A 26,085-nucleotide genomic window follows, 5' to 3' on the forward strand; every position below is an offset into this window, starting at 1 on the left:
TGTTGAGCAAAATGAAAAAAAAAAAAAAAAACCAGACACAAAAGCAATGACATCCTATTCTTTTAGGTGTGTATTATACTACAAATATTGTTTTTGAATATCTCTTCATTATTAAAACAAATTACAATTCATTTTGACCTATCCAATCATAATATTATTTCCATTTCAGAAAATATAATACTACCTGGCCGACTCCAAACTTCTAAATCTTGTGCTTACAAATATATGTTTTTGAAGATTCACATCCAGCTGATTGAAGTCTAAGTGACTGTAGCACAGCACAGTTATGTTTACCATATATTGTTTCGTCTACTCTGTAATGGAGAAAAATTCATATTTCTTTTATATTTTATTGGGACAATTCATGAAACAAGAGGATTTTCCATGTCCATTAAGAAAAGGATTTTTATCATTTAATCATATTTTCATGTAATATTAGTAAGAATTGGTTATTATGAAAACTGAACATGTTAGTCCCCCATATCTATAGGGGATATGTTTCAAGACACCAGTGGATGCCTGTAACCACCTATTTTACTGAACCTTATTATATATTATGTTTATTCTATATATACACACCTGTGGTAAAGTTTAATTTATAAATTAGGCACAAGAAGGAATTAACAACAGTAACTAATAATACAACAGAGTAAGTATAACAATATGCCAGCATCACTATTCTTGGGCTTTGGGGTCATTATTAAGTAAAACAAGAAGTACTTGAACACAAGCACTGCTGTACTGTGTGACCATTAATCTGATCACCAGAGGGCTACAAAATGACTAATGGGTTGGTCGCCTCTACAGTGTGGATCTACTTTTCAAAAGAGATGATTCACATCCCAGGCAAGACAGAGTGGGACAGTGTGAAATTTCATTCTGCTACTAAGAACATTAAACAACTTAAAGCTCATAAAATGTTGTTTTCTGGATATTTAATTCACAGTTTTCTGAACATGGTTGAGTGCCGTAACCTCAACCTACAGGAAATAAAACCACCAATAAGGAGGGACCACTGTGGTCCATTCTTTAACATTAATATCAGCATTTCACTAACTTTCAACAACTTTTCCATGGCTTTAATTCAACCTCAATTTACTCATATTATTCTTAATTTCTCCTTTACCTATTTTTTCTAGTATAAACCATCACTCAAAAAAACTTACTTAAGTTTGAAAGTTGAGCCATTTCTTGACACCCATGGATGATGGCTGCTGTTACGAAAGACTCCAATCCATGTTTTCTCTGAAAGGGAGCCCAGAAATTTCTACAGAAATATAAATATTGTATATTTTAATAATTATTGAATACTGAACAATTTTTTAAAGTGCCAGTAGTGTGTTGTTTCGTTGGATCTATAGCTGTCAAAATAAAATTACTGTTTTAAGTAATACTGAAGTTGAAAACCCCTGTATATAGTGCTAAGAACTTTCACAAATGTTCGTAATTTTTACTTAAATTGAACTCTTACACATTTATACTTAGCAGTTTCATTCTTCTTCTTATGTTAATGAAGAAAATTATGACCCATGTAGTTTAATAGTAACCACTGTTGGCAAAACTAATATAAATGAATTTAAATAACTTTCTAAACACTGTCCATACATTTCTATTGCTGTTAATATTAAATCAATGTATATTTCCACTACATTTCTGAGATTTGGGGGGTTTAGAAGGGAATTAAAAGGGCTGCCATTCAGGAAATAAATGATATGTAAGCCCAAAATACGGTTTTCTAGGCATCACACCATTCTTTAGCTAAGCTCCCAGTTTTGTCTGTTTTGGTACTGGTGGGATACCAGTGGTCCAACCAGTTGCTACTCCCTACAAAATGCAACCATAAATTCTGAACATATGAAAGATACAAGCAAAGGACACTCTGAAAGGTGGAAAGAGAAAGGTGGAGTGGTTTGGGACCCCAGGATCCAGGATCAACACAGTGGCTGGGCATCCTAAGTCCCCCACCCAACAGAAGAAAGTGACCTAGGCCTCCTGGTTCCCAGCACCCAACCTGGCAATGAGAGGTGCCTCAAGTAAGCTCATTCCCCCTCTGTACTGAGAGGGAGTCCTGCCAGCAACACCAGCAAGGCTGGCACCACTAGCAAGGGTGATCTATCAGGAGACCTGCTAATAGTAAGTAGCCAGAGGAAGTGCTTCTGTCCCCCACCAAGACACACCAGGGTAGGTGTGGCTGAGGGGGACCAGCAAGGGAATCCCATGACTCCAAGTGCTTCGTCCAGGAAACTTCTATGTCCCTGAAGGCATGAGACTCAGGTCCCCCATCCAGAGACACCAGATGGAATGGCATTTAAAATGTTATATGTACATAATACTGCAGTGAAAGTTAACAGCTCAGTGCATTAATACGAATGAAAAGTGACATAAAAGTGCACACTATATGACTCCGTTTATAAAAATTCAAAACCACATAAAGTTTATTTGTAATATTAATGGTCAGGGAAGTGGTTTGAGACTGAGGGAGGAGAAGTGTTGAGGGCATGAACATGGGCCGGGCTGCTGGGCTGGAAACTCCTATTTTGTGATCTGACTTGTATTACAGGAGTCCATTCACTTTGTGATCAATGTGCACAATCATGATGTGATTGTATCTAGTACAATTAAATAGCAAAATTCAATTTAGAATAAAAGCATTTATAGACGTATAGTTTTCCATAAACAGAAAGAATTGGTAATAATTAAATGTGCCTTAGCAGTGTATTAATTGAAATAAACTATTGTAAATTCAAACAATAAAATATTATATAGACCTGAAGAAAATGAAACTAAAATATGTACACAAATATGATAAATTCTACAAATATTATATTGAATGCAATAAGCTTCTAATAAAGTGTTTTTAACATTTAACATCTTACCATTTCTTCTTCATTTTCTATGTAAAGCAGATTAGAGTTGTTAGAAGCACAGGCCGTCACACTCTCATGCCAAGTTTTCAACTCCTTACTAATGTAATAACAATTGGTGAAATATGTGAACCACTCCTCTGGACAACAACTGCAATTACATGCTGAGGAAAAATTATGAGTTACTATCTGGACAAAATATGAATTTTTAAAATGAAAATTAATTAACATATTTTCAAAGGTATAAGAGTATATGTACATATCTTTTGATCCTCAAAGCCTGGTAAATATAAAAGAAAAACCACTCACTCACACACATGCACAGAAAAGGATCAGCCTTTCATCCTCTAATTATATTGCCACATAACGTAAAACATCAAACATAAATTCACCCCACACACGTCTGAAAAATCACTGAACAAAACCACTTTTGCTGAATAGCAAAATCATTTTACTTTTATTATATGATAGCAGTAGTAATTTGAGTCAGGTAGCAAAAAGAAGTATAATGATTTCAAATGAGTATTTCTACTTATTTCTGAAGAAAATTGAATGCCCTCCTAAATCATTATTTATGAGCGCTTATTGTCCAATATTGTAATTATTTCCCCCAACATATTGATTTTAATTTTTGCACAGCCAAAGATAGAGACAAAATAGAAAATGATTAATATCAATACCTTTCTGAGTTCCTATAGTCTTGGAAGAATTATTCTGGTTAGGAGGTACTGTTGCAAGAAAAATTAAAGTAATCCTTATTAAAAATTAGTATGTAAGTAAGTCACAATAATTTTAGTTTTTGTCTGAAAAATGGTATATCACTTAGGATTAGAATTATCTGGAGTAAAATTTATTTTATCAAGAAAAACTTAATGAAGCAGTGAAGGTTTTGGGAAAAATAACCTTCCAAAGCCTTCAAAACTATACTTCACCATTTCTGTGTATATGTTATAATATTGTAAGTATTTGTTTTTTCCACTTTCAAACATTAATTTCTATTTCTAGATAAGCTTTTGCAGTCTCCTAAAACATGTCTTTGAATTATGAAATTTGAATATACATATAATTAAAAACAAAGGCTGTCTGCTTCTATTGTTTCATTTATACTGTAAAAAAATCAGAATAACTATTCCTCATTTAGTTCAAAACATACTGTTAAAATCAGAATACTATTCTCTGATATTATAAAATGTTTAGAGGCATTTCCAATCATGAAGTGGAAAAGTTCTCTTTTATTGTCCAAAACCTACTTACAGGGATTGACGAGTCTTGTTATCACAGCAGACGTGAAGACAAGACAGATGATTCCCAGGATCCCAGCAATGAGCTTCTCTGGAGGTAACAGTAAATCTGCAGGGAGAGAAACAGAAACACTCAGAAAGGAGAGACAGAGATGGTTGATTACAATATTTTCATATAAAAGACCTCACACACACAGGGAATCATAGATAAACTTGAACCCCAAAGCCACATCTACCATAGTAATTTTTCTCTCAGAATATACCACTGCATATTTTTCTGTAAATATAGTGCTCTGTAAGTTGTTAGACAAAGACTACAAATTTCAGCAATGTGGGAGTAAAGTTCATCTGCATAGTTTATATTTAAATAGAATATCTAAACTTAGAACTCTGGTCTTCATGAATTAATCTATGTGAGCACGTCCTGCTCATTCCCCACACCCCCGCACCCCAACTGCACATCCTAGAACAGTTGTATTGAGGAGCTATTAAGTTCTTTACCTTTACAGTGGTAAGATTTGTCATCCCCTTGTGGATCCTGAGCAGCATTTTGAAGGTTTAATTCCACGTAGGTTATGTCTCGTTCAGTTTCTGAAATGGAGCTTTTAGTGCCTTTCGTTTCCCTTTGCTGCTGCTTTGGGTTTTTGGCCAGATTCAGTTCAGAGTAGATTACTCTTTGGTTATTCATCTTTGCAGCTGAGTGATGTCAGACTGTGTTCTATGATACCTGCACTTCAGAAGTTAATAAATGGTTTATATAATGACAAAATCCCTAGTACAATCAAAATGGATGAGGTGGAGAGTAGGTATTTGTTCTTATTTTGCAGTGAAGAATCTGAAGTTCTCTCTCTAATTTACTTAGAGCCTAAACAAAGTGTCTTAGGGTAAAATATTTTTAAAGGATTTTCCACATTTGTCAAACATTATTTCTTCAACAATGAAAAGCAATGAATTAGCAAGGAATAAAGAAATCCATGAACAAAAATATATTTATTAAAGTCTGATTGCAAAGATATGTTTTTACATCAATACAATTCCTATATTGAAAATTAAAATGTATTAGAAAAATGTATGCACTGATTTATGATCATTTCAAAAGCCAATAATGGTTAAAGACTGAGTGATCTTAAAATGGAGACTAGGAAAGTTCTCATATATATTATCCTCTTATATTAAATTACTTTTACTTTGTAGTTTACACTTATTTATTAAAATGAATTCAGGTTTATTAAGTGGTCTTCTGTTTGAATGGATGAAGGCTTCTGTGAATCATTAAAATATTTAAAATATTTTATATGTTGGAAAATGTACACGACACAATAAGCTTATGCATAACCTAAACAGTATTAGAAACACGACAAAAAAATTTAATTCTTATTTACAAAAGTATTGGCAATTGTTATTAGTGCTGAAATATATAACCATAAAATTATAAATATTAATAAAATGCAGACAATTTATAGAAGAACATTTTTGTTTCAAACTTCCAGAAAGATATTATATTTGTCAATGTCAATAAAGGTCATTTAATTATGTATTTGTAATAATTTTACATAATGTAATGTAATATTTTCATTGAATCAATGGAATCTGGAGTCAGTGAGATCTAGAATTGATTTTGGCTTTGCAATGCACAATGTGTGACCTTTAAAAAGTTACTTAGTATCTAATAACCTAGTTTCTTAACCTAAAATGGGGAAAAGAACATGAAAAACATACGGAATGTAAAATATCTACTGCTCAAACTGGCACATAAATTTCTCTGTCAATATTAGCTACTTCAATTATTATTTTGTTCACAATTGATATGTTGTTGTTTCTCATTCATGTCAGTTAAACCCCGGAAAATAGATCATTAAACAAGTCTTTTATATCGGTGTGGTACATCTTTTTTACATTATTTGATAAATTTATAAAAAGTCTTTTGATTATTTATAACTAAGTTCAGCATTTTATATAATTTACCTTCCCGATTTTCATAAAAATATTTTTAAAATGATTTCTTTTAATATAAGTATAAGAGGAATTATGGTTGGCTTTCATCATTAAAAAATTTTTTAATATTTCATAATGGATGAGCTAAATATAAATTATTATGTTATTATACAGTGTTATGCAATGTAATAATTACAGACCCAAATTTAATTGATCACTGTCATGAGGTTTAGGGGTTTCACTTAAATTATGTTTGCTAATTTACCCAGATATATTAATATGCATATACTCTTGACTAGGTCTCCACAGGCTGTTGCAAACTTAGGAAATTCTCCAACGTATTTCATATTTTATGTTTTTATCCTGAATCTTCACATAAAGAAATAAATTTCTACTTTAAGTTTATTGTAGATTAATTATACCTCAGTTGCATCACACTTATTACTTGGAATCTTCCACTAAATGAGGTAGGCTAGTAGAGAGATAGAGAGTAGCAACACATACCTTCTGTCCCCAGAAATTCATGCATCCTTTAGTGCAGAGGCCAGGTTACTCTCATAAAAAGCCCTACGGTAGCTGAGAAATAAAATGTAAAATTTCAAGGCATAAATCCAGGACAAGAACAAACAATGTCTGTGATCTTCAGAGTGCCCTGTGAAGGCTTAGAGTGAGTCAAGAGTGGAAAAAGTAGATTTCTCATCACTGTGTCACTGAAGGTCTGTACAGGAAATTCTCACACATGGGCTACTTTGAAATCAGTTTATGTCATCACACACCTCCAAAATATGGAAGACTTCGGGCTCCTATTGCAAGGACAAAGTAGAATTCTAAAATGGGTCATTTAGTTTGTCCATTTTAAGTGCCTCTGAGAAGCTGCTTTCATATTTTACAAGATGTGGGGGGGAAAAAGAGTTAACTGCATGGGTAGAAAAACTACCCATGCAGTTAACCTTTTCTCATCTCAATCAAATATATGCCAAGTTAGTTTTTAAGAGTGTCTTAGATGTTTAAGCCTCACTTTTAGAAAGGTTGCTAAATATTAACATTATATACTTTTTATTGGTATCATTATCATTATCTGTTATGATAGAAAAAATTCAAAAACTCATAGTAACATTATCAAGAGATACTTACTGATATTTGTCATTAATTATTCTGAGAAATTACTACAGTTTCACCTTATTGTAGCTGGCACAAAATCCATCATTGCCAAACTTATCTTCTCAATTTCTCTTCTTCAGGTCTTAAATTCTTGCATTTAATTTTATTTTTTAAACATAAAAATTATTTATGTTTCTTATTTAAGTTTCTGATTTCCCTTAATGAAAATAAATGTCTCTCAGGAGGATAAACATCAATCAATTTTTAATTAGATCAGCATGCCAGAGATTAAAATATTAAATAACTATTTATTATAGTGTTCATTGATTCATTCTCCATCATAACTAATTGTCTGTATTTTAATGGGAATATTTGTTGTACATGATTAAAGGCTGAGTCAACTAAGTAGGGGGACAGAAGAAATATAAAAAAAAAATTTCCCCTAAGTAAAAAATAGTGAGGACAAAAAAAATATAGATGTTTAACACAAAAGTTAAACATATTAACATCAAGACAAAATCTTTAGGGGAGCGTGGGGCAAGATGGAAGATTGGAAGCAGCCCATGCATGCTGCCTTCAAAAAGAGGATGGAAAGTTGCAGGCGGATGCCTACCTACAGATGGCTCTTCTTGGAAAGAACATTGTAAAACTCTGGAGAAGCCATGGGGGATATTTGGATTGAAGGAGAAGGTGACAGACCAATTCATTACACAAGTGCAAAGGGAACTTTAGGCTGGCATCTATACCTGGGGAAGGATAGAAGGAGAGAACCCTGGGGCTCCATACTCATCCCACAGGCAGCTGGAGCTGTGAAGTGGATCCCTCCAGGACCACAGACCTCTGGACTGATCTGGGAGCTGCATGGAGTCTACAGAGAGACATTGCACTGGAAAGTGAGTTCAGAAGGTATCCGTGGGTGCTGATCCCTAATTTCTGCAGCTGACATCACTCTGAGCTTTCAGATGCAGGCACCAGATCTGCACAAGGCTTGGCTTTCCAGCAGCCGTCTTCACATCACCTGTGCTGGGATGGGGAGTGAGTGGGCAGAGGGTATGGTCTCTGGTGCTATGGATTGTAACTGAGAGTCAAGCACCTCACCCTCCCAGCACAGAATCTGAGCAGAGGTGGTTCCTCAGGCACCACAGACACCACCTGGGAAGCCTCATGCTACTGAGACTAGGGTGGGGGTATAACCCTCAGAGTCCCCACTCCACAGTTCTACCCAACCCTTTGCAACCCAGATGCTGTTGTCCACCCCACACAGCTCATATTCCACTGTTTCCATGCCCCTAATACTGCTCCCCACACTCACACCTCAACATGCACAGTCCTTGTGCCACTGAACATCACTATGCCAGTGCCAGAGTATTTCCTGGCTGCTGGAACTATAACCGACCATATGGCTATGCATCCTCAGTCCCCATGCCTGGAACCATTCCATGCCTGTGGGGACCCACCGCTGTGGTTCCACTCTATGGACTGATGCTAAGGCCCTGCCTACACAGTTCCTTCCTTACCAAAGGAACACACCTATGTCCCTGTAAGGCTACAGCACTGACGCCAGAATGAGACTCTGCCCCAGTGACTCCAGAACTCCTGTTGGGCCCGCAATAACACCCCTTGAGATTCTAGCATTGTACCTGGACCCCAAGATCCCACCCCTGATTCTGGTCCCAGGTAACTGTTCATGGTCCAATGATTTGCCAGGAACCTCTCAGCCTTGAGCCACCAATGAACATGGACTGATTTGACCACAATTCAGACACCAACAACCACTACCTAGATAGCCTTACTCAGCTGCCACTGCCACCTCCCTAGGGAAACCTCAGGAAGGGCAATTCTTCACAATACCAGCCTTTGTGGGGAGAGTTCCACACAGCCCCCAACTCAAACTTCCAACAACAATCTGGGGAACAACTCACCACTTTACACATTAATCATCAAGCACTGGCTTGAACTGTGACTATGACAGGGGAACAAGACAAAACAGAAGGGCTACACTATAGGCTCTCAGTGTGCCTACTTCTCCCTTGCTGGGTCAGCATTACAGACTAGGGTGGAAAAGTGCCATCTAGGGACCTCCACTTCTCACTATGTAGGAGGATTAGTGAAACAAAGGAGACATACACTATCAAAATCTATGGGATTGAGCAAAAGCATTTCTAAGGGGAAAATCCATAGCCTTAAATGCCTACATCAGAAAGACAGAAAGATTAACAACCTAATGTCACATCTCAAGGACTTAGAAAAGGAAAAACAAACCAAACTGAAAAATAGCAGAAGAAAATAAATATTAATAACAAAGCCCAGAGCAGAATGAAATGAAATGGAAAACAAACAAACAAAAATACAAAAGCAACAAAACAAAAACTTGGTTCTTTGAAAAGACAAAATCAATGGACCTCTTGCTAGATTAACCAGGAATAGAAGAGAAAGGACCCAAGTAAGCTCAATCAGAAATGAAAAAGAAATATAACAACTGATATCACACATACAAAATATCATCTGTGAATATGAAAATCTCTACCCACATAAACTAGAAAATGTAGAGGAAATGGACAAATTTCTGGAAACACACAACCTTCAAAAATTCAATCAGAAATAAATAAAAATCCTGAATAGAACAATAATGAGTAATGAGACTGAAGCAGTAATAAAAAGTGTCGGCCCCCCCCCCCCCAAAAAAAAGCCCTGGACCAGATGGATTCACAGACAGATTCTACCAGACCTACAAGGAAGACCTGCTACCCATACTACAGAAATTATTCCATAACACAGAGAAGGAGGGACTCCTCCTTAACTCATCTATGAAGCCAGTATCACCTTGATACCAAAACCAGGAAAGGACACAACAAAAAGAGAAAACTAAAGACCAATATCCTTTAAGAACACACATGCAAAAATCCTCAACAAAATACTGGCAATCAAATTCAACAGCACAGCAAAACATAATTTATCATGATCAAGTGAGTTTCATCCCCGGGATACAAGGATGGTTCAAAATGTGTAAATCAATAAACGTGATTCACCACATAAACAAAAGCAAAAATAAACGTCATATGATCATCTCCATATATGCAGAAAAACAGTTTGACATATCCAGCACACTTTCATGATAAAAAACACTCAACAAACTAGGCATAGAAGGAACAAATCTCAAAATTATAAAAACCATATATGAAACACCCACAGCCAACATCATACTGAATGGGGAAAAGTTGAAAGCATTTACCATAAGATCTGTAACAAGAAAAGTGTGTCTACTTTGACCACTTCTATGCAACATAGTACTGGAAGTCCTAGCCAGAGCAATCAGGCAAGAAAAAAAAAGAAAGAATATCCAAATCAGGAAATGGGAGATCAAAATATTGCTTTTTGCTGATGATATGATCTTGTGTCTACAAAACCCAAAAGTCTTCAACAAAAATTTCCTATAATCGATAAATAAATTTAGCAAAATCTCAGGCTACAAAATCAATGTACTCAAATCAGTAGCATTTCTATATACTAATAACAATCAAGCTGAGAGACAAATTAGGGACTCAATACCATCCCCAAAGGTTATAAAGAAAATGAAATTCTTAGAAATATACTTAACAGAAGAGGTAAAAGATATCTACAAGGAGAACTATAAAACACCAAGGATAGAAATTGCAGATGATTCAAAGAAATTAAAAAACATCATGCTCATGGATTGGTAGAATCAACATTGTTAAAATATCCCTACTACTCAAAGTGATCTACAGATTGAATGCAGTCCTCATCAAAATATCTACGTCATATTTCACAGATCTAGTAAAAATACTTGCATGCTTCATTTAGAACCAAAAAAAGAGCCATAACAGCCAAAGCAATCTTAAGCAAGAACAAACATGGATACATCACATTACCAGGCTTTAAATTATACTATGAAATTATACTATGAGGCTATAGTAATCCAAACAGCATGGCATTAGTACAAAAATTGAGACATAGATACATGGAACAGAAAAGAGATTCCAGATGTAATGCCATCTACCTATAACCAACTGATCTAAGACAAAGAAGCCAACAAGATACACTGGGGAAAAGAAGCACTATTCAATAAATGGTGCTGGGAAAACTGGATAGGCACATGCAGAAGAAGGAAACAGAACACCTATCTCTCAGCATATACAAAAATTAATTCAAGGTGGATAAAAGACTTAAGTGTAAGGCATGAAACCATAAAATCTCTGGAAGAAACTGTTGGAATAACTCTTCCAGACATTGGCCTAGGCAAAAAATTTATTATTAAGACCACATAGGCAATATCAAATTAAAATGCTTCTGCACAGCCAAGGAAATAATCAACAAAGTAAATATAAAACCAATAGAGTGGGAGAAAATATTCACAAACTATACATCTCAAAAAGGGATAATATGTAGAATTTATTAGATAAAACAAATCAGAAAAAAACATTAGTGGGCTAAAGATATGAAAAGAAATTTTGCACAAGAAGATATACAAATGGACATGATGCATGTGAGGAAATGCTCAACGTCACTAATCATCAGGAAAATGAAAATTAAAACCACAATGACATATTACCTTGCCCTTGTCAGAATAGCTATTATTAAAAAATCAAAAGATAGTGGATGCTGGCATGGATACAGAGAGAAGGGAACATTTATACCCCTGTGCGAATGTAAATTGGTACAATCTCTATGGCAAACAGTATGGGGATTCATCAAAGAAATAAATTTCAACCTACCATTCAACCCAGACAACCCACACTGCATACCTACACAAAGAAATAGAAGTTGTTCCATAAAAAAGACACCTGTACTTGAATGTTTATCACAGCACAATTCACAATCACAAAGATGTGGAATCAATCTAAGTGCCCATCAATACATGAGTGGATTAACAAAATGTGATGTATATACAAGGTGCCCCAAAAGTCTCCATACAAAGGGAAAATTTTCTAAAATTTTGTAATGAATATTTTGTAAGTAAAGGTACATTTTATTTTAGGAAATTTTCCCTTTGTATGGAGACTTTTGGGACACCCTGTATATAAATATACACACTATGAAGTACTACTAAGCCATAAAAAGAAATGAATTAGTGAATTTTGCAGTAATTTGGAATGAATGGAGACCATTATCCTAAGTGGAGTATCTCAGGATGTATAAACAAACACCACATGTACTCTTCAAGATTTTCAAACTAATTAATGAGCACACATGAGCACAGAGAAAAATAAAACTCATCAGAAATGAAGGAGGGGGAAGCGGTCTAAGAGGAGGGATAAAAACCTACCTAATAGATACAATGAACACTACTCATGTGATGGGCACACTAACACTCCTGACTTAAGCATTATAAAACTATCCAAGTAACAAAACCATTTGTACCCACTTAATATTTTGAAATTTAAAAAAACAAATAAAATTTAAATTATCTTCATTGTATGCAATGAAAATTTTTTCATCATTCCTTATCTTGTGTCAAAAAAGAGGGAATATTTGTTATCTGTAACTCCAAAGGATATTCACTTTTATGCAACCCCTTAAAGATTGAGTACAGAAAAGCCCAAGCCTATAACTTTCTAAAATCTAGAAAAATGGAATTTAAATATATATTTCTATTTACGAAATCTCAACTAGTATTTGAGCCTTCCAAGAATAGCTAATGGTGGTTACCTACATATGTATTTGTGTTCATTATATTTTCATAAACTAAATTAATAATCTCATATGGATATATGCTTGTGTGCATGCTGTATGTATTTCTAGCTTAAGAAATATATTATGTTTACATATTTATTATGTTTGAATTAAATTAGTTTCTATTAGTCACATCATAAAATCAAAACAAAAAATTTATTTATTTATAAAGATGGCAAATAATATAACATTCACCAATGTTCTTTTGTTAAATTTGTGGTGCTGATGTCTATATTTTCTACAAACAACCATTTAGTGTTTTCAATTAAATAATGTTATACAGTCAGGCCCCAATTAATGATAGGGATATGCTCTGAGAAATGCATCATTAGGGTATTTCATAATTGTGTTAACATCATAGAGTGTACTTATACAAAACATACCAAACACTTAGAAGACTACAAACATGCACAGCTTGCTACTGTACTGAATATTTTAGGAAATTGTAATCCCATGTTACATATTTGTTTATCTAAACACATATAAACATTGAAAAGTCCAGTACAAATACAGTATAAAAGATGAGATATGATAAACCTATATGGAGAAATTACCATGAATAAAGCTTACAGGACTGGAAGTTTGCCTGGATGAGTCAGTGAAAAAGATGTGAGTGAATGTGAAGGCCAAGAATATTACAGTACACACTGTAGTCTTTATAACCATTGTACAGTTAGACTACGCTAAATTTATTAAAACATTTTTCTCTCAATAAAAAATTAACCTTATCCAATCAGCTGTTGTTGTACACCTTTTTTTTATTTCAGCTTATTATGGGGGTACAAAAGTTTAGGTTATATATATTGCAAAAAAAGGTATACAACAAGAGGTGATTGGATACAATGGAATGCAACAGCAAAAATGAATGGAATAGTCACACATATTAACACTGATGTAGCTAACAAACTAATTCTCAGAGGGAAAAAATGCAATTTGGAGAAGAAGTCAGAGAGAATTGTACCAGCTACATAAAGTTTTAAAATATACAGAAAAAAATGCATTCCTTAGGGATATATCTACCTATGCTAAAAATATAAAGACATGTTGCAATGAAAAACTTTAAATTAAAGATTTTGTTTTTCCTCTGACAGGAGAAAGGGGTGTGCAATAAGGATTCTGAATTGGAAAGAGAACACAGACCCCTGAATTCTTAAGTTCAGTAATGAATACACGGGTATTTGATGATAATTCTTCTCATATAAGATACAAAATAATAAATTTACTAAAAAATAACATTAAAAATTGACTGTAGCTTACTGTAATTTTGTTCTTTAAAAACTTGTTATTCTTTTAACTTTTTGATGCTTTTGTTATAAACCTTAGCTTAAAGCACAAGCTTGTCTATGTATCCTCATTCTTTATGCCTTTCCAATTTGTAAAAATTTTATTTATTTTTGTACTTTTTAAACTCTTTCGTTAGAAACTAAGACATAGAGCATACATTACCCTACATCTACACAGCGTCAGGATCATTACTATCACTGTCTTCCACCTCCACATCTTGTTTCACTGGAAGGTCTTTAGGGGCAGTAATATGTCTGGAACTGTCATCTTCTATGATAATAATGTCATTATCTGAAATACCCCTGAAGGACCTGCCTGAGGTTGTTTTACAGTTAACTTTTTCTTTTACATAAGTGGGAACAGTACACTCTCAAATGACAGTAAAATGTATAATACCTACACCAGTCACCGGGAGCATAGTTATTGATCCTTATCAAGTATTATGTGCTGTGTACTTTTATATAGGTAGCAGCATAGTTGGTTAGTTTACACCAGCATCACCACAAACCTGTGAGGAATGCATTTCACTATGATGTTATGAATACAGCATCACTAGGCAACATGCATTTTTCAGTTCTATTGTAATTTTTGTGTGGTTTAAAAATATTTACTTTTGAATAGGTAAATATATACACCTGCTCAAAATTAAAAGTGTACAAAAGAATATACACTGACATGTGGGTCTCTCTCTAACCCTACTTCCTGGCTGCTTAGTTCTTCCTAGTTCTTACTTTCCTCTGAGTTTTTTTTAATTTTTAATTATTATGGATGCATAATAGTTGCATATATTGGTGGGGTACATGTGATGTTTTGACACAGGCATACAACGCACAGCAATCAAACCAGGGTGATTGGGTGTCCATTACCTCAAGCGTTTTTTACTTCTTTGTGTTAGGAGCATTCAAATCCCACTCTTTTAGTTATTTAAAAGTACACAATAACTCACGATTGACTATAGTTACACTATCTTTTGCATATGCTATAGCAAGCAACAACAACAGCATAATAGATAAAATATTTATTGGTTCTCAGGAGCTGTAAACAATCTAAAAAGAGGTGTTGTAACTCCTACACTCAGGGAGCACTTACAAGTGAAATATGATGAACAAAGTTGAATGTATACAAAAACTGAATGTAACAGAAGAGTAAGTAGAAATAACTGTGTGTGAGAGTGGTTGGATGTGAGCAGTAGGTGTTTCTGCTCACCCTTGTAGATGTAGAGCAAACCTCAGTGCTGCCAAGGTTGTGGTGGAACCTCTGTGGCTTCTAGGGGATGTGCAGTTCATCCTATGACATCAATATGGTCCAAGGTGCTGTTTACTGACTACTTGGCTCAAAGCAATGGCCTGAATTGTATGTGAACTACTTAACAGAAAGTTTTAAAATCAAACAATTTCTGTAAATATATTTCTTGACAACAGAAAAACTACAAAGGGGATAAAATGTGGAACTTTTATCCTCTAGGCAATGAGGTAACTAAGACACTGGTAGAGAAAATAAGATTGATCTCAAGAAATCCACAAATATATTTAAGAAGAGGAAAAGAGAAGTCTAAGCTCTCGTATTTACTAGTTTACAAAATTTAACCATGCATATATTATGTGCAGGGGAATCTGGAAACTTAGGAATTATGTTGATAGGGCTTGAATTAAAATTCAATCAGCTTTCTATAAGAAATTATATTAACATATATGAGTTCATGGATTACCACTAATTACACTTAGAAACACAATAGTACAAACGTAAAATTTGTTGCTATAAAGTAGATTTGCTAGGAAGAAATTTAAATCTATGATTGTGAGTCAATAACTGAAACTGACTTTACAAATCCATTACAAATATTAAATATATTATTCCCCTGAGAAACGATGTTTTCTTAAAAAAACATTTCTTTAATTAAACATGTGGTCCAATTCTACACACAATGTGGTTTTTCATGTATGTATAAAAAAATTGTATGTTTTCACACCAATTTTGGAAATAAAATATAAAAAATAACATTGCAAAGAATAATTTGTTTTTCCTCTTTGTTTTCTCATTGAAAGTAACTTGTATTAATAAAAGTAAATTGTCTTGTTAATTGACATTTCACTTATACAACCAAAAGTTATGCTTTACAAAGTGGAAATTTCTTATATACAGTGGAAATATTTATAGGAGATTAATATATAAAATATTATTTACTAAAGATTTGTATTAAATGCCTTGTTTAATGTTCAGCTGTGTGATTTTACTCTCCATTTCTGATAAATGGATATGTGTAAACTTCTTTAGCCTAACAGAAGTGAGGGTCTTTGGCATATCAGACACAACATCTATAAACTTACTGATAAAGAAACGAAGAAATACAAAACTAAATTTCTGAAAACCATGTTTGGGAAGGTGTTCTTAACTATGTCGCTTAAAATCTAGTTATATTCTAGAAAATTTCTAATACAAACGTACACTTTAAAGTTTGAAACATTGTGATTAATATTTTATCCAGTCAATATCCATTTACATATGACTACACAATTCCTTTTCTTCAAATTTCCTTTCAGTAAATCCAAGTTTGGATTGGAAAGAAGTGCATCATCTTATCAGATATTTAAATTTTATTTCCTAACTCACTAGTTAGAGTGAACAGTAACTAATTCTCTCCATTTAAAGAAAATTCTTGAAAATCAATTTTTGTCATCATATGAAAACAAAATTTGACTTATTATTCGTTTCCAATTTACTATAACTCTTAGGATACTAGGTGTTGTAATTATTAGAAATAGTCACAGTATTATATATATTTAGTATATATTTAGGTAATATATATGTGCATGTATATTTATATCATATGGAGTAAATTCAAACTACTCCTAATATTTTGAATAATTTTGGGGGTGTCTTTATATTTTTATTATGTCTTTGTATGAGCCTAGACTCTCTAATAAGTTAAATGCTACAATAGTGAAAACACCATATCATTCCATATAAGAAAGGACATGACATATAGTCATTCAGTGCATGACATTTTTGTCAATGATGAACTACATATACAACAGTGGTCCTATAAGATTAAAAGGGAGCTGAAAAATTCCTGTCTCCTGGTTATATCAAAGACATTGTTTTAGCACAATGCATCATTCATGTGTGTGTGGTAATGCTGCTATAAACACACCTACTGTGGTGACAGTCATATAAAAGTGTACATGTATTTATGTACAGTACATAATACTTGGTAATGATAATAAAGAACTATGTTGCTTTTTACTGGTTTAAATGTATATGATATTACATACTTGAAGTAGATACTAAGTGATCTAATATCATCCACAAGAGTGTGAACTAATATCTTTTGTATAGGAAACAACCTGGATTAACTGGAAACCATTCTTCTAAGAAAAGTATCACAAGATAGTTAGTACTATCACAAGAATGGAAAAACTATTAATAACTGTAGTACTAATAGTAAGTACTCAAATTTTAATTGGCCTATGTCTCCTTCCTTTAGCCTCAGTAGATACATTTGTATACAGAGGAACAAAAAAAAATGCATGTAAATTTAATCCCTACAATACTTACATTATCCTTTTGAAGAATATGAGTATCATTATTAAAATCTTACAATGTTCCTTTTCTAGTTTTACCCAAGAGGCCCTGGAGTCTTTCTATGATGCATTAATTCCTTTCTCCATTACTTGACATAGAAGTAACAGCTCCAAAGCTCAACAAAAATACATAAGTAAATAAATAGGAAATTGCTGATTTTTTCATGAAAACCAATCTCTATTTGTTTATTGAGCTTGTATCTAGTAGTAATCTCCATGTGGCAAGCATACTGTTTAGCCATGGATACATAAAGTTAAAGTATAAAGCACAAATCCTTTCCCCACTTTTTAGTGGGGTTGTTTGATTTTTTTTTTCTTTTGGCTGATTTTCCTGAGTTCTATATAGATTCTAGTTATCAGCCCTTTATCGGATGTGTAGCATGCAAATATTTTCTCCCATTCTGTAGGTTGTCTGTTTCTTCTGATGATAGTTTCCTTGACTGTGCAGACACTTTTTAATTTGATCAGGTCCCACTTCTTTATTTTTGTTGTTGCTGTGATTGCTTTTGGGCTCTTCATAAATTGTTTGTTTAGGACGATGTCTATAAGAGTTTTTCCAACATTTTCTTCTAGAACTTTTATGGTTTTATGCCTTACATTTAAGTGCTTTATCCATCTTTAATTAATTGTTGTGAGTGGTGAGAGATAGGGGTCCTGTTTCATTTTTCCACATGTGGCCATCCAAAGAAGATGTATGAATTTATTTCTGGATTCTCTATTTTGTTTCATTGGTCTAGATGCCTGTTTTTATGTCATTACCATGCTGTTTTGGATATTATAGGTCTGTGGTATAATTTGAAGTCAGGTAATGTGATTCTTCCAGTTCTGCTCTTTTTGTTTGAAGTCAGGTAATGTGATTCTTCCAGTTCTGTTCTTTTTGTTCAGGGTGGCTTTGGCTACTTTCGCTTTTGTGGTTCCATATAAATTTTAGGATTTTTTTTTATTTCTATGAAGAATGTCATTGGCATTTTGATGGGGATTGCATTGAATCTGCAGATTGTTTAAGTAGTATGGACATTTTAACAATATTGATTCTTCCAACCCATGAGCATGAAATGTCTTTACATTTTTGTGTCCTCTTCAATTTCTTTCATCAATTTTCTCTAGTTTTCATTGTAGACATATTTCCCTTCTTTGGTTAAGTTTATTTCTAGGAATTTTATTTTATTTGTAGCTATTGTAAAGGGAATTACTTTCTTGGTTTCTTTTCCAGATTGTTTACTATTGGCATATGGAAATGGTACTAATTTTTGTATGTTAATTTTGTATCCTGCAACCTTATGAATTTGTTTATCAGTTCTAATAGTGTTTTGTGTGAAGCCTTCAGGAATCTCTAGATATAAGATCATATCATCTTCAAACAGAGATAATTTGACTTCTTCCTTTTCAATATTGATGCCTTTTCTTTCTTTCTCATGTCTGATTGCTCTAGCCAGAACTTCCAGTACTATGTTGAACAGCAGTGGTGCAAGTGGACAACCTTTTAATGTACCACACCTTAGAGGAAAGACTTTCAATTTTCCCCATTAAGTATGATACTTAGCTGTGGGTCTGTCATATATGGATTTCACTGTGTTGAAGTAAGTTCTTTCTGTACTCAGGTTTTTGAGTTTTTATCATGAAGGGATATTGAACTTTATAAAATGTATTCTTAGCATCAGTTGAAATGATAATGTGGGTTTGTCCTTCATTCTGTTGATATATCACATTGATTTGAATATTTTGAACTATCCTTGCATCCCTGGAATTAATTCCATTTGATCGTAATTAACTACCATTTTAACATGTTGCTGAATTCAGTTTGCTAGTATTTTTTGAGGACATGTGCATTTATGTTCATCAGAGATATTACCTGATAGTTTTCTCTCTCTCTCTTTTTTGTGTGTGTGTCTTTGTCTAGTTTTGGTATCAGGGTGATACAGTCCTTGTAGAATGAGTTTCGGAGGAATCCATTCTCCTCAATTTTTGAGAATAGTTTAAGTAGCATTCATATTAATTCTTCTTTGAATATATTAATGCAGCGAAGCCATTGGGTCCTGGGCTTTTCTTTGATGGAAGAATTTTTATTACTCCTTTTCTGTCATTACTTGTTATTGATTTATTCAGATTTTGAATTTCTTCCTTCAGTCATGGTAGGTTGTATGTGTCTAGGAATTTATCCATTTCTTCTAGGTTTTCCAATTTCTTAGCCTACAGTTGTATTGCTCTTGTTTTTCTAGTTCTCTGAGACACATAGGTTGTCTATTTGAAGTTTTTCTACTTTGTTGATGTAGGCATTTATTGCTATAAACTTTCCTCTTATTATTGCTTCTACTGTATCTCATAGGTTTTGATATGTTTTGTTTTCATTTTCATTAGTTTGAGAAAATTTTTAATTTCCTTCTTAATCTTTTCATTGACCCACTGGTCATTTAGGAACATATTGTTTAATTTCCATATGTTTGTATATTTTCCAATGTTCTTCTTGTTATTGACTGCTAGTTTTATTGCATTATAGCAAGAGAAAATACTTTGTATGATTTCAATTTTTTTTAATTTTTTGAGGCTAGTTTTGTGCCCTACATATGGTCTATCTTTGAGAATGACCCATTAGTTGAAGACAAGAATGTGAATTCTGCAGCTGTCAGATGAAACATTCTGTAAACGTCTGTTAGATCCATTTGGTTAAGTCCAATGTTTCATTGTTGTTTTTCTATCTGATTGATCTGTGCTATGGTGAAAGTGGAATATTGAGGCCTCCAACAATTTTTGTTTTGGGGTCTATCTCTCTTTAGCTCTAACAATATTTGCTTTATATATCTGGGTGCTCCAGTATCAGGTGCATATATATTTAGAATTCTTATAGCCTCTTGTTCAATTGACACTTTATCATAATATAATGACCTTCTTTGTCTCTTTTATGGTTTTTGTCTTGAAATATATTTTATCTGGTAGAAGTATGGCTACTCCTGCTCCTTTTTGCTTTCTGTTTGCATGGAATGTCTTTTCCATCCCTTTATTTTGTGTATGTTTGTTTATGGGTGAAGTGTGGTTCTTTCAGACAATATATGGTTGGTTCCTTTTTTTTAATCCATTCAGCCCTTCTGGGTCTCTTGATTGGAGAGTTTAATCCATTTGCATTTAATGTTTTTCTTGATAGGTAAGGACTTACCACTGAAATGTTGTTATTTGATTTCTGGTTGTTTTATGGTCCTCGCTTCCTTTCTTCCTTGCTTCCTTTCTGTTTTCCTTTGTTAACAGATACAGTGAACATTATCTAGGTGATGGGCACACTTATAACCCTGACTCAAGGATAAACAAATTGATATATATAACCTAAAACATTTTTACCCCCATAATATTTTGAAATAATAAAAAAGTAATTTCCTCTGGTAGTGTGTTTTCATTTCTTGCTTTTTATTTTTGATGTATTTGTTGTAGGTTTTGGTTTTTTTTTAATTTAAGGTTACATGATGATTGAAAAAATCACTTTATGACCAATTATTTGAAACATATTACAACTGTGATTACAAGCAAACAAGCAAAGAATAATGTAACAGAAATTCTAAACTTTATGTACTGCACTTTTTAACTTTTTGCTTTTTCCATCTATATCTTTTTATACTATCTATCTCTCAAAAAGTTGTAGTTATTTTTGATAGGCTTATCTTTTAGTCTTCCTATTCAAGATAGAAGTGGTTTACACACCACAATTACAGCAATAAAGCATCATGTATTTGCTGGACATTTCTATTCAATCATCTTTCTCTGTCTCTCTCTCCAGATATCTTGTGATTAACTATGGTCTCCATGATGTACAATAGATCTCTTAAATTTATTCCTCCTGTTTAAATTAAATTTTCTGTCCTTTGACCAATATCTCTTCAACTCCGTCACTCCCAACTCCCTCACCCCAGCCTCTGGTGATCACCATTTTACTCTCTATTCCCATAGGTTCAACATTTGACACTACATATGTCAGTCAGATCATGCAATATTTATCTTTCTGTGACTGGCTTATTTCACTTAACATAATGTTTTCTAGATATATCCATGCTGTTGCAAATGATAGGAATTCCTTCGTTTTTTAAGCCTGAATAGTATTTCATTCTGTATATATACCATATTTTCTTTATCCACCCATACATAGATGAACACTTAAGTTGATCCCATATCTTGGCTATTGTGAATAATGCTGCAGTGGACATGGGAGTGTACATATCTCTCAATGCATTGATTCCATTTCCTCTGGACATATGCACCATAACAGGATTGCTGAATTTTGTGGTCTGCAATGCCCATTATGCTACTCTGTATGACCATGTATACCCATTGCTTAGCTCTCATCATTAATAAAGTGAGAATATGTGGTATTTTTTTCCCATCCCTGAGGCACTTCTGTTAGGATAATGATCTCTAGCTCCATCCAAGTTGCTGCAAAAGGCATCATTTCATTTTTTGTTGTGGCGGAGTGGTATTCAGTGGTATACATTCATATGTGTGTCTGTGTTTGTATGTGAGTGTGTTTCTATAAATACATTTTTTATTGACTCATCAGTTGATGGCCACTTATGTTGATTTAAATCTTTGCAATTGTGAATTGTGCTGCAATAAACATAGAAATTCATTTTTAAAATTATAATGACTTCTTTTCTTTTGGGTAGTTACCCAGTGGTGGGATGGCTAGATCAAATGGTAGAGATACTTTCAGTTCTTTGAGAAATATCTGTACAGTTTTCCATAGAGGTTGTCCTAACTTGCATTCCCACCAACAGTGTATAAGTATTCTCTTTTTACTGCATCACAGCCAACATCTATTGTTCAAGTGTTCAATAATGGCCATTCTAACAGGGGTGCTGTCGTAGTTCACTGGGTTTTCATTTTCATTTTTCTGATGACTGGTGATGTTGAGAGTATTTTTCATATACTTATTGGCCATTTTTTATCTTCTTTTGGAAAAAACTTTCTTCATGTCTTTGGCCCACTTTTTAATGGGTTGTTTGTTTTTTTGCTTACTGATTTCTTTGAATTCCTTGTAGATTCTGGATATTAGTCCTTTGTCAGATGTGTAGTTTGCAAGTATTTTCTCTCATTCTGTAGGTTTTCTATTAAATATTTACTCTGTTGATTATTTCTTTTGTTGTGCAGAAGCTTTTTGTTTGATTTAGTCCCATTTATTTATTTTTGTTTTTGTTGTATTTGCTTTTGGGGTCTTAGTCATAGATTCTTTTCCTTAGGCCAATGTCCAGGAGAGTTTTTTCTAGGTTTTCTTCTAGAATTTTTGTGGTTTTAGGCCTTACATTTAAATCTCTAATCTAGCCTGGGTTAATTTTTATATATGGTCAGAGATAGGAATCCAGTTTCATTCTTCTGTGTGTGGCTACCCAATTTGAATGCTTGTTATTTCTTTCTTTTACTTACTTGCTCTGGCTAGGAAACATACAGTTGATTATGTCATCATTTTCCTCTGAAATGAGTATATAAATGAGTTCTGCGTACTAGTATAAGAAGCCCATTATTTCCACACCTAATTGGCGCTCTCAGAAAGTTTGACAAATCTAACATTTTGATCTTTAAATCCCTGACCCCTTTTTGACTTTTCAATTCTAAATTCAACCATTGGTTAGCATCTTCCTATATTGTTCCCTATATACAGGTGAATTTGGAGGACAAGAGCTAAGCTTACTTTGTCAAGTAATTCACATGTTTTATTGTGTGTCTGTGTGTATATATATAAAAGTTATGTACATAGGCACCTTTCTAATGGACTTCTTTAGACATTTAAAAATTGGGAGAAAATCATAAGGTTTTTCTCAATGAAATGTATTATAAAACCTTTCTATTACTTTCCCGTTCCCAAGGTACAAGGTGCATATGTGTGCATGGGACACTCCAACATTGGCAGAGAAAAGACATTTCAGTCTCTTCTTCCCCTAGGACACTATAAAACTTTCATCAGGTTGCAAATGTAGGTATAGCTAAAGACCATCTTGACAAAACTTGATAGTTTTTTTTCCCAAAATTTCTTCAAAATAACATCGAGGGATGAGACTGGGGTTCTTGACCAATATGAATCAGAATAGTAATTGCAACTTGATTTCACGAATGGAAATGCATAATCTGTAAAAAATTGCTCTTATTTATTTTTTATATATGACATGAATTGAACTTGTCAAAGCCTTCTTTACAATGCAGATATATGTCTTTAATATATATGATTGAATTATTTAAATGAGATTACATTTTATGCCTGGGTAAAACTAGTTTATTGAAGCAATGGAGATTTAATGAATGAAAGGAGAAAGAATGTTGTAGAGCTTGAGTCCTCTTTGAAGTCAGATTTTGTTGAATATTTGGGAAGAAAGATATGAAAAAATACATATAGTAATAACTTAATGTGGTTAGGCTTTACTTTAAGGATATTTGGCATTATATTACTTATTCCTCAGAGCATCCTATTAGGTAACCATGCTTATAGTCATCATTACACAGGTAATAAAATTAAAACATAACATTTTTGTAAAAATAACTAAGATTTAGTGACTAATCATGTGTCAGAAAGTGCTATCCAAATGCTTTTGCAAGTTCTATTCAAATAATCTTCAAGTCACCCTATAAAGGAGATATTTTTCTCCATCTTTTACCAGGAAGGAAATTGAGACAGAAATGTTTGTTAATAGGTCACATAGCTAATAAGGTGCAGCTTAAATTCACACTCAAATAACCTGGTTCTATTGCCTATGTCCTTAAACTTTATACTGTATTGTTTCCTTCCCATTTGTACATTGATCAAAGATTCTGGTGAAAGCATCCTGTGTAGTACTCTTGAGCACTATACAAGACTACTACGTAAGATCTTTTGAAATTAAAAATAAAAACCTAGGATAGAGAATAAAGACATTACTAAAGTTATTATTTTGTATTTCTACTATTTTTCTTTTATAAACAAATATCTATCTCATGAAACATGAAAAAAATTCCTATGGCTAATGTGGTAGATTAGATTATTTTTCAGTAAATCTATATTGCCTCCCCCTAGCCACCATGGGAAGAGTATACTTTGCAGCTAAGTGATGATGAGTTTGTCCATGTGACTTGTTTTGACAATATAATTGGGAAAGTATAATGTAATTGGGAAAGTTATAGCATATTAGTTCTGAGCATATCAAAAAGCGCTTTTCTGTCATCCCTGTGAGAGCTGCTAATCTTTACTATAAGAAGGTCATGCACTGGTAGCCCACTGTTCTGAGAATAAGAAACTTTAAAAATATCTGTGCCAGCTGGGCACAGTGGCTCATGCCTATAATCCTAGCAATTTGGGAGGCTAAGGAGTTTGAGACCAGCCTGGGCAACATAGTGATACCATGTCTCTACAAAAAATAGAAAAATTATGTGGGTATAGTGGTCCACGCCTATAGTCCCAGTTGCTTGGGAAGCTGAGGCAGGAGGGTCTCTTGAGGCCAGAAGTTCAAGACCAGCCTAGGCAATAGCTAAAAATAAAAAAATTAGCTGGGTGTGGTGGTGTGCACCTGTAGTCCCACATACTCAGGAGGCTGAGGCAGGAGAATTGCTTGAGCCCAAGAGTTGGAGGTTGCAGTTAGCTATGATGATACCACTGCACTCTAGCCCAGGCAGCAAAGAGAGACCCTGTTTAAAAAAAATAATAAAATAAAAAATTACTCAAAACAAACAGGTAGAAAACTGCTATAGTTAAGGTACTATCATAATATAAAATGAGCACCATTATTGAACAGGAAGCACGTTTCATAGTCATAGATTTATTATCCATACCATTACTAAATTTTTAAGTAATTCATAAATGCCTAATAATACAAGTTCAACCTAGAATGGAAAGAAATGTGCAAGTAAACAATCATAAACGGTAATCAAACACTTCTCTCTCACAGCTTATCACACAAGCAGATATGCCAGTGAGCCTAAGGAAAGATTTAAACTGGACAATAAACCAACACAAGTGTACACCACACACAGTCACATATACACTCTGTACTAATAAGGAATATTCATATTTTTAAGTTTACATAGAAATTTCCCAAAAGTGCAATATATTCTTAAATACCGAAGAATATTAATGTAAAATATAGAAATGTGCTGTGAATACAGTACCACTGGCTAAACTTGGCCAGTGGATACTAGAAATGCAGGTATTCAAATTTAGTCTTAACTAAAAATCAATAACATTTAAAATCAGTTTCTCAGTCACACTAGCCACATTTAAACAGAGATGCAGAACACATCCAGCTTCACAAAAATGCTCTGACTACCGTTTACTAAAATAGAATGTAAATAACCAAAACTTTATATGGTTTTTATTCTGTAATATATTTATAAACAACTTAGAGGCCAAAGGAATTATCAGAGTAAATATTCTCAATTTTTATAAGAATT

The 26,085-nt window shown here is 33.5% G+C and overlaps 1 protein-coding gene across 1 annotated transcript; it reads right to left on the reverse strand.

Moving 5' to 3' along the window:
• Positions 1-202: 202 nt before the first annotated feature.
• Positions 203-4,793, reverse strand: LOC138396303 (NKG2-A/NKG2-B type II integral membrane protein-like). The gene is made up of 6 exons (XM_069489441.1): positions 4,607-4,793; positions 4,119-4,214; positions 3,545-3,592; positions 2,877-3,028; positions 1,167-1,267; positions 203-314 (listed from the first exon to the last, which is right to left on the reverse strand). The coding sequence occupies exons 1-6, from the start codon at positions 4,791-4,793 to the stop codon at positions 203-205; spliced, it is 696 nt and encodes a 231-aa protein (XP_069345542.1).
• Positions 4,794-26,085: the final 21,292 nt, after the last annotated feature.

The sequence above is a fragment of the Eulemur rufifrons genome, chromosome 16 (assembly GCF_041146395.1).
Source record: "Eulemur rufifrons isolate Redbay chromosome 16, OSU_ERuf_1, whole genome shotgun sequence".
Lineage (NCBI taxonomy): Eukaryota > Metazoa > Chordata > Mammalia > Primates > Lemuridae > Eulemur > Eulemur rufifrons.